General features: G+C 37.3%; 1 protein-coding gene across 1 annotated transcript in view; it reads right to left on the bottom strand.

Annotated features, from left to right (window-relative positions):
• rab21 (RAB21, member RAS oncogene family) overlaps positions 1-11,452 on the bottom strand; it is a 39,908-nt gene extending 28,456 nt beyond the window's left edge. The window contains exon 1 of the mRNA XM_057326749.1: positions 11,101-11,452. Within this exon, the coding sequence (XP_057182732.1) occupies positions 11,101-11,229 (129 nt within the window). The 5' untranslated portion in view covers positions 11,230-11,452. The remainder of the gene's footprint in view (positions 1-11,100) is intronic.
• Positions 11,453-14,819: the final 3,367 nt, after the last annotated feature.

Below are 14,819 nucleotides of genomic sequence, written 5' to 3'. Positions count from 1 at the left end.
TCTGCGGACTCCGGGGAGGATGAGAAACTACGTGTTTTGTGTCCGGTTCGGGCTCTGTGTAGGTATGTGGAGCAGACGCAAGCCACGCGTTCCTCAGATCAACTGTTTGTATGTTTTGCCAATCCAGTTCGGGGGAAGCCGCTGTCCAAACAGCGCCTTTCACAATGGATCGTGGAGGCGATATCTCTTGCATACAAGAGCAGGGGTTTGGACCTGCCTATGGGGGTGCGTGCGCACTCAACAAGGGGCATGGCAACATCATGGGCACTGTTTAGAGGAGTCCCTATAGAGGACATTTGCGCGGCAGCTAGTTGGGCGTCACTGCACACGTTTGTTCGGTTTTAACAACTAGATGTCACGGCGGTGACAGTGGCTCGGTCCGTGCTCACCGCAGGATTTTCAGGCCAGGGGCCGTCACTTCCGTGAGATGCATGGGTTAAGTGACGGTGTTGGTACCTTACGTTTAGTTCGGCGACTTGGCGGGGCGTGAATACAAGTCCCATAGTCATGTTTTGTACCAAGTGGACCGACTGAATGGGAACGTTGAGTTATGCATATAACTACTGTTCCCAGAAGGAGGGAAAACACATCTTGGCCCCGCACAGTCGTAAGCTCGGCGGACTGAAGAGCTGGACTGAACAAAGGGAATGACACTTGCGACTGTATTTATATGCTGTGGGCAGGCAGTCCCGCCCACGTCGTCATGCGTCATTTGCCTTTTAAGGCGTGTATATAGGTGTCTTCAGTAGATGGCGCAAGAGCGCAATATCCCATAGTCATGTGTTGTACCTCGTTTCCCTCCTTCTGGGAACAGTAGTTATATGCATAACTCAACGATCTTTGAGTCATTTAAAGTGAACCACAGAGAATGCAAGATGTGAATGAGCTTTGCTCATTTAGAAAGACTGGTTAATTCAGTTGGCTATTGTGGGCTGAAAAGTTATTTGAAAATTATAAAAAAAAGCTTTATTTGATTAAAAAAATTCAGTTTGGTTGAATAAAAGGAATGTTTTATGTAACTTAATAATTGTCATTTTTATCTAATTTAATTAGAACTTTTAATGTCAAACTCAAAGTCACTTTGGTTAAGCCACTAAAAGGTACGGTAGGCCTACGTGTGTGTGTGTAAAAGATCAGGATGGCACCACCTCCGCCTCATTTTGAGCCAGGAAAAACCCTGTCACAACACAGAACACACACAGATGATTTGCTGAATTGTGTTTATATGAAAATCTGATTTACTCACTTAAGGTTGTTTAATCTGAATTAGGAAACTTTTACACCATTCCCCCAACATGCCGTGACTAATATTCATGTTATTTAATTGATGTAAATCAAACAAAAGTACATTTACAGGTAAACTCAATATTAAATTTGGTTTACATCAGTACTTTTTTGACAATTCCAGAACATGTTAATAAAGCCGTGATAATATTGATAACCATGATAATTTTGTCAACTATAATCGTGATCTGAAATGTTCACACAGTTACATATCTAGGAACAATACATCTCTTGAAGCAAGTTTAGCTGATCTCCTATATTACATACTTTAAAATGTACTCATTTCGTGTGATTAATTGTAAAAAAATGAAATTCATGCAATTGTGCCTGCTGGCCCATACATAAATATATGGCCAATATTTTACATATTGTTGCTTTGCTTACAAAACAGTTACAAAGGCAAGTGCTGAGCAATATAGTGACTGGAATGACATTATCTTTAATATCTGTGACTGACTCGCCAGGCTATGAGAATGCATGCTAATGCAAGCAAACTTCTTATCAGGCACTAAGTGGCCTAAAATGTTTCGAAGCCAGTAGAACTGCTTGGATGTCCCAGTCAGATTTAATTCCAAGAACTGAACTGTTTACAACACAGCAACTGCTGTTAGTCTGTGCTCAGCTGCATGTCATGGTTGATCTTGCAAGTTATTACTTTCAGTTACTTATTACTTTGACTCAAAGTAAGAATTGCTACTGTGTTAGAGGCACATTTAATGCTTGACTGCTTGTTCACATGACATAGTCCAGTTAAAGGGATAGTTCACCCAAAAATGAAAAATAAATTATTTTGTTTACTCAAACTTGAGTGGCTTTCTTTTGCAGAACACAAAAGAAGATATTTCTACAACGTTTGTAACCAGACAACATTGGCCCGTACTGACTTTCAATTAAGCCTAGTCATGCATTTAAAAACATTATTCTTTAAAACAGAATTTGTTTTCTAATGACAAAGCTAATGTTAGCACAATACTTACACCTTCAGATGAAAAGATTTTTAATATCATGGGAAACGAATCAGTCGAATGACGTCAAACTGAACTGTATATAGACGGTTTCATCTTAACAACATAAACAAACGTTACTGCGCAAGCACACTTTTGTGACACCAACTGAACTTCCGGTACACATTCACAAACAATAGAGTGCCTGTTAGGGATGTAACGATTCACCGTGAGCCGGTTGAAAATCGGTTATAATGAGCGACGATTCAAATCGGTTGAGGCTTGAACTGAATCGCAATACATTTTTTGAACAGCAGGGGCCGCTATTTTCACTGCAAACCTAAACGTGGATGCTGATATTTCTTAAATGCAAAAAAATCCAAGAAATGCACAGACAGTATTAGTTTGTTTATATTAAAGAGACTTTTTCTATTATTAATTTGTTATAAAATTGCAGTTTAGTTTTGTTATTTGAAATAAAACATTATTTTATCATACAAAGAAACGTGAAGCATTTAAGAAATAATGCAAGGGACGTTGTTCATTTCTAATTGGTTTCAACTCATTTTTTCAAAATAAATCGTGAGTAAATCGTGAATAAATCGCATCGTGAGATCAGAATCGTGAATCGCATCGCATCATGAGCTGAGTGAATCGTTACATCCCTAGTGCCTGTAGATTATTTCTGATAACAATCAAAAGAAACTAGGGATGTAACGGTATTGTAAATATCGAAGTATCGAGATAGCATTTTCCCCCCGATATTATCGTGGTCGCATGACAATAGATCTTCCAGGCAAAGTGTAGTTTTTTCAGCCGAATGGAGCGAGTTGAGGGAAGCTACAATTCCCAACCCATCATCCTCTGCGCTCTGCTGCCACCCGCTAAAGATCAAATTGAGCGAAAATGGCAGATGCCGCTAGTGGCATAGAAACGGATTTACAAATTGTTGAAGCTAAATCGAATTATAAATCGGATGCGTGGAAGCATTTCGGTTTTCCCGTGACAAGAAACGAGAAAGGAGAAAAGGTGACGAACAGACAAAAAACAATATGTAGACACTGCCAGACTGCGGTGAAGTACAATTCGGGGAATACGACTAATATGAAGAGCCATTTGTTACATCATCACCCCGAAAAGTTTCATGAAGATACGAGGAGCAAAAAAAATATAGCAGTGAGTGAGGTGAGTGAAGCAGTGAATGAGGTGAGTGTGTGAGTGAAGCAGTGAATGAGGTGAGTACCTGACTGGTTGTGAGTTGTTAAAAGTTGACAAACAACTCAAACTTTTTTCATGTTAATTTTTTCATGTTTCATGTTCTCAAAATGTTTATATTATTAATTTTTATGTTATTATGTTAGTTCCTGTTTCTTACTGACTTTACTGTTCTTTGAACTTTAAAATTACCTAATCTAAAAATAATAAATGTGATATTTGTTCAGTCATTGTTTAAAGCGGCAGTCCACAAGTTGTTTTGGAGTAAAAATTAGCTAAAACCGGTTATTGAGCAAGTACATGAAAGAACGGTGTTTAAAACTGTGTCACTACCCTTGCTGGATTCATCACGGAAAGCTTGTAATAATGGTTTGTAATTTGCCCTGTCGGGTCGACTTTTCCGGAGATCCTTATATGGTGTCTTTCGTCTGTGCGTCATTTCGTCACATTCGTACACAGAACGAAGAGGATCCGGCTGCTAGCCAGCGCGTGTATGCTGCGAGTGACAGGCGGTTTGTAGCGTGTACTCACAACTGTTGGGTAGGATTTCATACAACGTTTAGTATTATTTATGGCGGCGTTTATTACTTTTACTTTTAAACGCCAAGCAGTGTTGACATCTGGGGATTCATCATTTGTGAAAAACAAGAAAGAACGAACTGAAGACAGTTTACAAAGAAACAGGGAATGTGATCAGACTCGTGCGAAAATTAATATTGGCAAGGCATTTCAAAGGTGGCGGGAACTCCGTAATCTAAATGTATTGTAAACAGATGCAGACATCGCTTTATTTCTTCTGAACAGGTAAGACAAATTTTTTATATTTCAATAGATAACACAAAAACCGTAGCGCACTTGTTGTGTTAATATAGACAGGTACAGTTTCATCGGTTGTTTTTTCTCTCTTTATGTTCATTATGATAAATGTAATTTAAGCCCTATTCGCCCGGGATTAGTATTATCTGGGGACCTCGTGTGATTTAGAAATGACCTCCCCACATCTGTATTTCATTAGCACGGACAAGTGAAGCCTGTGATTTTACTCAAATTTACGGACTTATATCCCGGATATGATGGCAAGGCTTTGCATATAGTATATATAGTTGTATGATGTACAATGATTTATGACAGTGCATGTCAGCATTTGAGACCCGCGTTCGGGGATCTTCTGTCCGGTACGCGTTACGGGAGTTTCCATGAGAAATAACAAAATGACCCAGCACCCGAAATAATATCAAAACACTTCAACACAGCCTCCAGTTGCGCTATTTGTGTCTGTTTATGTTCTTATTTGTTTCGTGTTATATCATCTGCCATGTTATCTGTGTTTATTATGCGCTACTGATGTACAGTGAAGATTCTCACCGCTGCACTGTCACAGGCCACGACTCAAAACATCAGACTCATCCGCACAGTTGAGGAGTGCCAAATCACAACTCACGTAAAGAAATACCTCCGCACATCACCTGCAGTAGCAATTACAAACTGAGATGGCGACAAAGAGGCCAATCCTACGGACTGCCGCTTTAATAAACACTTATGCCACATTTTTCCAAGTCTTCATTTGTTTTGTTTTTTTCCTGCACAAAATTCAATAAATATTGTATTGTAGTCTTCATATCGAGGTACTATCATATCGTGAAATGTTGATACCGTTACATCCCTAAAAGAAAACAGAAGAACCTTTACTTGGCTAAACCTGTCTCTCCAATATTTTGAATTTAGACTGCGATACCAAGCTCAACAGCTAGATGTCAATGTACCATACGGTTTATTTAAATGCAACCGAACTACAGGACGCATTCCAGCATTTCCCATACAATGGATTTACTTGTATCCATCCGTGCTAATGACAGTATCTGTGGTCGAATAACTAGTGGATAAACAGCGGCCACGTGCACGTCCTCATCTTCCGTGTTCGCATGCACTCTCTCTTCCGATGAGCTCCATGTGTGTGCGCGAGCCCTCGGTCTCTCGTATTTAACTGTCACTTTTAAAATCAAAGAAGCGTTCGTAATACAGTAGGGCTGCAGCTATCGATTCTTTTACTAATCGAGAATTCTACTGATTTTCCATCGATGCATTGGTTATTCGGATAATACGTACTTTTTCTTAATTAAAGAGCAATACTAAATATACAGGAGAAAATAAGACAGGTCCCTTAAGATGAGTAAAACAACTAATTTGTTTCCTTTCACTTTCACTTTTTAGAACAATTAAAGTTTTTATTGCTGAAATTGCATACATTAATATCTGTGAAAACTAAACCCATTTAGTACATTCCATGTCCATATTAAATTAAAAATGCAATATAATACAAATATATAAATAAGAAACATGAATAAAAATAGAAAGAATAATTTCAAAGGTAAACAACTAACTTCAGCTTATGCATGATGCATTTAGTTTATATAAATTAGTTTTAGTTTCTTTTTTTACTATTAAATAGTAATATATAGCCTATGACTTGTACTACATACTAAAAAATATGCATGTTCGTCAAATAAACTCTCAAAGCAACTCTGGAGGTGAAGTTCATGTCCTCATTCAGCGCAGACGCAGACAAATTCATGAGCATCACGCGTGTAGCACGTTAAACTGTACAGTTCATTCACAGACACGCAGAACAGACAGATGGCATGTGTAAACAACAGGATTCGACGTCCACAAGTCTGCATCTAGTTTGATGGACTCAATGCAGCCGGAAAACAAGTTTCACACTAAAACTAAGTAAAATAACAGTTCACCATTTCAATAAGCTATCAGTTATTTATCAGCATGAGAAATATGTGTGAGCGTGTTAACAGACTAAAATGCTTGTGTCTCACGGTGAATGCGTGAGACTTGAGAGCCCTGTAACATGAATAGATTTTAGTGGGCTGTGCGTTAGTAATAACGGTCCGTGGGGAAACGCAGCGCTCCGTGTGTACTGTAGTTAAATGGATTAAACGAGGCTTCGAGGCAACAAAATTTGCCTCAATGATTTTTTGTATTCGAATTACTCGAGTAACTCGAGGAATCGTTTCAGCCCTATAATACAGCAACACATTGTCGAGAAAGCGGGAGCCGAAAATGGTTAAGCATAACTTCCCTTAACTTTTCCCATTCATTCTCTATGGCAGTGCTTAACACTACGGATGCTATATATTTTTGGCCACACGTAAATTTCATGGCGCTGTTTCTTCTCTTCTCTTCTTTGATATTTATACACTTAATATTTATTTATTTCCTTTATTTCCATTTGTTCATGTTCACTGTAAAGGCATTGCTTGTGCAAGGTTTTGTGTATGTATATATAAATAAACATATTGTTACACTTATGTTGATATTTATACACTTAATATTTATTTATTTACTTTGATTTATTTCCTTTATTTCAATTGTTCATGTACACTGTAAAGGCATTGCTTGTGCAAGGTTTTGTGTATGTACTAAGTGTTGTCAAAAGTACCGGTACTTCCGGTCCAAGTCGGTACCTAAAAATAAAAAAGTTGTCGGTACCTCATTTTCATAAGACCCGGTACCACCGACGTACCGGGTCAACCGGGTACTGATGCTCTGTCTGACAGGTTGTCAGTCGGAAACTTTTCATAGACGCAACAAGACGTGATGAGCGGATAAGCGCGGCTCCGATCCACAAGAGATGCGCACAGAAATACTTCAGATTAAAGTCATATCACGAAGAAAACGAACAGAGTTTTGTTGTGAAAGGAGGAAACATCCGGATTTAAGTTAACAAGTTCAAGCGGTAAGTTTCAAATTCTGTTCGCGTTTGCATTATGAATGTTGTATGCATATGTTAAGTTAAAGGTTACGTTAAAAAAACGTCCCTGTTTGCGTGTTAATTTGTTAGCGCCAATGCTAATCCAGTCAAGTGTCCTTATTAACCATTTAATGCTTTTATAACTGTAATGGGGTAAAATAATGGGAGGACAGGATGGGGTTTACAGTACCTATTTTATATAGGCCTATCTGAATCTATGTGCTAGAAAACTAGCATACTAACTGATGACTAGCAATGTGTATGTCTTGGATAGATAACTCTATTGGTTTAAAAAACCACATTTAAACTAAAAAAAATTATCTGTTGCATTTATTATTTTAATATACAGTTACCTTAATGTAAGTAATCTTGTGTAAATGCAGTATAAAAACTGAGGTTTGTTTTAATATTGCATATGCATGTTTGTTCAGTCAGTTGACTTACTGAAGTTTATTCTATTTGTCTTCTACAGCAGCAGACTGAGAGGATGTTCATCAGCATGAAAGACCCCAGTGAGCACACAACCGTTTCAGCAACAATTAACTTGTATACTTCATGTATACAAAATGGCATTGCTTTTTATACATTTATATTAAAATGAGCTTTATTAATAAAATTGTGTTTCAATTAGCATGTACTGGTGTTTTGCTTTGGTACCGAAATTGGTACCGAGAACCGTGGAATTTTACTGGTATTGGTACCGACTACTGAAATTTTGGTACCGTGACAACACAGTATGTACAGTATATATAAATAAACATATTGTTACACTTGTAATATTTATTTATTTCCTTTATTTCAATGTGTTCATGTATGTATGGAAGGGAGCAGAGCATTGTAGTGCCGTTCCAAATACACAAAAACAGTTAAACAAGTAATTCAGATGCAGAGAACACTACCACTGCCCATTCTCCCAATGCAGCTCAAAACTGAGAGTTTTTTGTTAATGATCATTTTTTAATTACTTATCAAAATAAAAATGTAAAAAGTACTACAAATTTGGCACAGGAAGACAGGAAACCATGATCACCTAATATTCTATTGCATTCCTTAATATTGTTAATAAAAAACACATTTTCTTTGTTTTTTGTACATATTTCTTTTTAAAAAACATTTACAAATGTGTCCAAAATAAAGTGAATGGATCTTTACAAATAAAGATGACTGATGTTTCTAAAACATGATCAGAATGTTCATTCATTCAATCATTTCATTTATTCAAATTAAAATATTTTATAGTAAATAAACAATAATAACTAACCCCTATTATAATGTAATTGTTTATTCAGAATAAATATCCTTTACATTTTGGACATGATACACAAATAGTTTTTACAAGATTACTTATAGTTTTGTGCACAATGTTACTTTTTTTAATACATTGAATGCATAGAGATAAGAAAATGATCACAAGCTCATTTGATATTTGTGGCCGAGGTGGGATTCGAACCTCTAATTGTGTGTATTTTTTTTCGTCACGCCTCCCAGGACATTCCCCTGTTCCTATTGGCTAGTCAGTGCTCTACACCTACGTGCGACTGGCCGCGGGAGGCAAACAGCATATAGCCGCTCTTTAATGTAGACGTACTGTATTGCGATTTTGTCCGATGATGTTGCGTTTATAAATCAGAATTTCAGCAGTGGTTAAAGTGACTTCTGGTAGCATCCAGTCAACAGACTTGGCTTCTTTTTTGAAGCTGCTAGCATCTGTTTTACATTATAATCCTATGGAGTAAACCGTCTTTTCAAAAAATGTCCTGAGCGCTTTTTTAAATGCCAGCGCCGACGTCTTTTTCAGCAGCTCAGAGCGTCTTTCGAGGTTGAAAAAAGTTCAACTTTTCTGAAAAAAAAAAGCCCTACATCAAGCTCCTTTTTCACAGCTAACCAATGACAGAGATCTGTTGTTTCCATAACAACATGCGACGAATTGGTTGTGAAGGCTCAAACTCGAAAAAATAAAATGGCAGCCGAAACACCCGTTGGAGGATAGTTTTGAATATGTAAGTTGAATGTAAGTTTAATTTTCACTTTCAACAACTTCTGATTGCATTTCTATCGAGAAATTAGTATTGCAGTTTTTAAATATGTGATTAATTATTCCAAAGACGCTCTCTGTTTATAATTCAAATAGACTTCCGTTACACTGCCTATGTTTCTCTGGGTTGCCTTCGCGCGAAGTCATGGAGTTCGGCTGCTATTTGTAACCAAACTGTGCGTTCAGACCGCCGCCGTCGAGAGCGTCAAAGTGGCAGGAAGTCATTCATTTTCAATGTGAGCCGGCGGAGAGCAGCGACGAGGAGCGCTCTTGGCCGTTGAGGGCGTCAAGGAGAGTTGAAATCAGGTCAACTTTATGGTAATGAGCTATGACGCGCTTCGGCAGCAACCAATCGGAACGTAGAAGACCATCTCTTGAGATGATTCCAGAGAAAGCAGCCCAGTAAACTTTGGTTCCGACCACATTAGTTCCCAAGCAAAATGGAGGAGAAGTTGATAATTGCTGTGACGGGTTTCCCAATCCTATACGACGCGTCCCTGTTTGCGTACAGGGACATAAATTTAAAAAATGATGCTTGGACCAAGGTGTCTGAGATTGTTTGTGTTCCTGGTGAGTCCGCTTTGACCAACTGCATTAAAGCTAACGTTACACTTCGACTAGGAGAGTTTGTAATGTAGGTTGCACACAAATTAATGTTAATTAAAGATCAAGGTTAGTAAATGTCTCCTATAATGTTGAAATTAAACTAGCACTTAACCATGAACACAAAAGCCACACCACACAAATGGCTTTTAATTGGTTTATTTCGTTAGCAAACGTGCAACTACAATAAAGTTCTTTCCACCGAACAAATTCTTGTGGTCAGTCTGCACAAGATCAACAAGCTTGTTTGCTTGCCGCCCCTTTAAATACAAGATAAGATTTCGATCTATGTCAGCGCACCCAAGACTCTTTCTACAGCGTTGTTGGCAGGGCGGCCAGAGCGATTTTTGACGCTCTCGACGGCGGCGGTCTGAACGTAAAGAAACGCTGCGAGCGTTTTTTTTTTTTTACTAAAAACGCGCTTTTATCAAGTTTTTCTTGTCAAAAAAGTGCTAATACTAACTACAAATAATGCTAATCACTAAGGCCACAAGTCTCAAAATCCTATGGGAAACACTGCATTCAACAAATTGTTTTTTAATAAAATTAACATACAACGAAATTCAACACATCGTTCATTTAATACAATTATTATACAGTAAAATAATAATACAAATTAATATGAATCAAAATAAAATATAAATCGTTATATTATTAGCCACTAGCCAAACACAACCCGGAAGTTAACTGGGGTAACGACATCTTTTACACGAATAACATTCATTTTTTCTCTGTAACCTAAAATTATCGCTTTACCTACAATAAGCATGATCACATCGGATATTAAACCTCTTATCTGTGTTTCCTGTTGCTCTTAATGTGGAAGACAGTAATATGAAGAGTGAGTAGGCGTGTCCAGGTAGTGTGTGTGAATTTGTTTACGTGGGAAGTCGAGAACTTAGACTTGAAGTTTTTTATGACGTTTTACACAAAACGTTTATATTAACCGTATCTACTTATTTAATGATTCAAGTTTAAATGCATCGCACTGGACTAAAACTAAGCTAAACACACATTTAATACATTGCGAAGACGAATGACGTAACGTTATTAGATAAACAAACAAGAAAACTCAACAAGCTAAACACGAACACGAGTCGTTTATATTCATTACAGATGCAACGCTCCTAAACGCGTCGTTAATTTACACATTATACACGAACTCGGACTAACATTAGATGCGTAAAGGTTGAGCAATCCATATAAGAACTGGCAGGTATCATTAAATCAACGTGTCTTATACATGCATGTGTTACCTGTAGAGTGGTGATGTGTTTGTCGTTGAATTTATTCTCGCAGTATCGCAGAACCAGCGATGTTTTGCCGACGCATCCCTCTCCGAGCAGCACCACCTTGAACGAGTACGTCTTCCCTCCGGCCGCCATGCTGACACAACAGCAGAGCCTCTGGTCCGAGCCTCTACCCGATCACAGCGGCCATAGAGCCGCACGCGTGAATCCGATGCGCGGAGAGAACCGCCAAAACGCGTTTCCGAGCAACTTCACGGGCGGATTCCTCTGTTAAAACCCAATTCACTTCCGATCAATCTCTGCGATCAGTCTAATGGCGTTTCGCTCCGTTACGTCACTGGACAGCGATCATGTGATTTACGGGGAGAATGTTGCTGGCTGATGAGTGTCTCATGTCGGACAAACTCTATTTTTTCCTGCAGGTGGCGCTCGGTGGCCAAACTCTCAACGAGCTGAATCCTGCATTAAGTGACATTGACATCTCATGAGGCAGTTTAGTCTTAATGCCAAGGAGATTGCTAAAATGTTTATTGTTTTTAACTTATTCAGTAACCACAAACAACTCTGATTGGATAGTTGTGAAAAGCGCTGGCATGTACCACGTGACTGTTAAGTGCCCAGCGAGCGATCTGTATAGTAAATACTAAAAGTGAGGTATTTTAATATAAATGAATATAAAATGGTCAGTTATAGTCAAAACAGAATACTTATATTTTTTTTATGTAAATCAATTTGCCCGAATTTGGGGTCAATTACAACAAAACCTCTCCATTTTTTCTTATGACCATTCTGTTCAATTCGTTCTGTTCACAAAATCATATGTGACCCTGGACGACAAAACCAGTCTTAAGGGTCAATTTTTCGAAATTGAGATTTTTGAAGAAATAAGCTTTCTATTGATATGTGGTTTGTTAGGATAGACACTATCTGGCGGAACAACAACTATTTACAAATCTGGAATCTGAGGGTGCAAAAAAATCGAAATATTGAGAAAATCGCCTTTGAAGTTGTTAATCTGAGGCACTGTAGCAGGCCATCCACTCACAAAAATAAAGTTTTTTTTAAATATCTTCATGGAACATGGTCTTTACTTAATATCCTAATGATTTTTGGCAAAAAGAAAAATCATAAATTTTTACCCATACCATGTATTTTTGCCTATTACTAAAAATGTTCCCCTGCTACTTAAGACTGGTTTTGTTGTTCAGGGTCACATATGACTTTTTTAGGTCAGTTAAAAGAAGAATGAATAGAAGAATCCAGCGTTTTCACCATATTAGTTAGTCACTTTATGCAGCATGACTGCTCACTACCTCATTCAGCATCGGTCTGCCCCTCTTCAACTACCTCTTCTGACAGGTTAAACAAAGCCTACTCTCTTTGTCACTTTAAACAGACTAATAAGCTCTTTGCACTACCTCACATCTGCACTGTTGTATATTTCACTGGTTTGCACTCTATCTGCCATTACCTATCTTCTTCTTTTTTTATATCCCTGCTGCTTGTAATAGTTATATTTTACTATAATAATCTGTGTTTATCTGTATTTTTTTATATGTATATTTTTATTCTGTGTAGTGTTATTTGTATGCACCATGGGTCTGAGAGTAATGCAATTTCAATCCTCTTTATGTATGTACTGTACATGTGGCAGAATTGACAATAAAGCAGACTTTGACTATTGTGACTGAAGTTGAGACCCATCTTTACACACTAAGGACAATTGAGAGACTTATACACAACTACTACAAAAGATATGAACCTTCACTGATGCATGCAACACAATAAATTAAGAGTGAGGTAGGTGTATGTAACATTTAAAAACAGTTATTATGAGGGCTTCCTACAGAAAATATATTTGTCTTGATAAACTCTGAATCTCTTCTCAACTTTATTTATATTGCGCTTTTTACAATTGTCATTGTTACAAAGCAGCTGTACATGAACATTTTGAGTATAATCAAAACATTTAAAGTTATACAAGTAAAAACAAAAAAAGCACATAAAACATACAAAACATGGACTCACAAATCCACACACACAAAATACACACGTACTAACACACACACAGACACACACACGGATGCGCAAACACACATAAATAAATAAATATAATATATATCAAATCTAAAATAAATAAATTACATAAATTAAATATCATAATTTAGGCCAAAACAACATGTACAACATGTCTCTCTCTCTCTCTCTCTCTCTCTCTCTCTCTCTCTCTCTCTCTCGCTCTTAACATTATAAGCTATATAAAATATTTATATATATATGAAGATATTTGACCAAAATGAGGCGACTGTTAGCCCTAAATATCTGATCTATTTTGGGCAAAGCATTTTGGCAGGAATTCTTGTTTGTGCATGGCGAATGTCAGCCATCAGGTTGCCATGGCAACAGCAGAGAGCTGCATGTTTGCCACGAGATGAAGCAGCAGACTGACTTAGCACATTTTGTACATATCTCTCCCCTGATATGATTTATAAGAATCTGACCACAATGAATGAAAAGTAATATGATAAAAATAATTGGTTGCATATGATGCACAAATTCTTATTTGAAGTTCAGAATTAGCAGATTGACACCAAATCTGGTCAAATCTGAGCATCATGGCCATAAAAGAGAAGGTCTGGTGTGAATATTCATGCTGAAAAACATTATGAAGTTTAGTAAGACTATAAGCCTTGTACTGTATATTGAAAGTTTGATTTGAATTTAAAGCCACGGTTTCACAGACAAGGTTTAAGACTAATCCCAGACTAAAATGAAGTTTGAGCTTTCTTAACTGAAAATAACTTCCCCTGACATATCTTAAAATATGTCAGTGTCATTGTTTTGTTTCAAGATGCACATCAGTAATGTTTTTTTTTCTACGGCATTTTAATAAAATTGACTCCAATTGCCTAAATTAACTGAGGCATAGTCCAGGATTAGGCTAAACCTTGTCCATGAAACCGGGCCAAAGGGTTCGTAGGCTTCTAGCTAGTGCCTATAGGGTGTTTTGATTGGTTTCTATAAACTAGATTTAGCCTAGATAAACTAGAAGCCAAATAGATTTGTACATTTTTAAACAGAGTTTTAAAGAACAGAATATTCTATTGTAACTGTGTATGTCTGATTGGCTACAAAAGCTATTACACACAAAATATAACAGTCTGAAATATAAGTTTGTACAATAACAATATGTTGGCTTTAAGTCAGTAAGGTGGTAATTGAGATTTGTGAATAGATATGTAAGAATAGTGTAAGAATAATGGCTACAATATTTTAATGTTGTAGTGTTGCCTAAAGCTTTATGTGTGTCTGCTCATGTTGGTAAACAAGGGTTATTAATTTATCATCTTATGTTTTCTCCTCCCACTCATTCTCTCTACTGAGAACCAGTGATTCTGGGAACTAGCGAATCATTCTTTTGAACATGAACTAATGATTCCTTTGAAGCGGCTCGCAGAGCGTTGGTGAATCTGTGCTGTTTGTGATACAAGGATACCACCGGGTGGGTCACATGTGATTCATAAACAAATCAGCACAATATGCTATAAGGAAGGAAACGTATAGTACACAAAGACTTTTTGATATTCTTATTTGTGAATGTTTTAGAAATTTTAAAATGCACTGATTATGTTCCGGTTTGGACATTCGAGAAAAAAAAACTGAATCAGAAAGGTTGACTCTGCAAACTGAAGCGAGTCATATGGACTCACATCGGTTCTCTGAAA

The sequence above is a fragment of the Triplophysa rosa genome, unplaced genomic scaffold (assembly GCF_024868665.1).
Source record: "Triplophysa rosa unplaced genomic scaffold, Trosa_1v2 scaffold124_ERROPOS922197, whole genome shotgun sequence".
Lineage (NCBI taxonomy): Eukaryota > Metazoa > Chordata > Actinopteri > Cypriniformes > Nemacheilidae > Triplophysa > Triplophysa rosa.
This window is presented reverse-complemented; position numbering and strand designations above follow the sequence as displayed.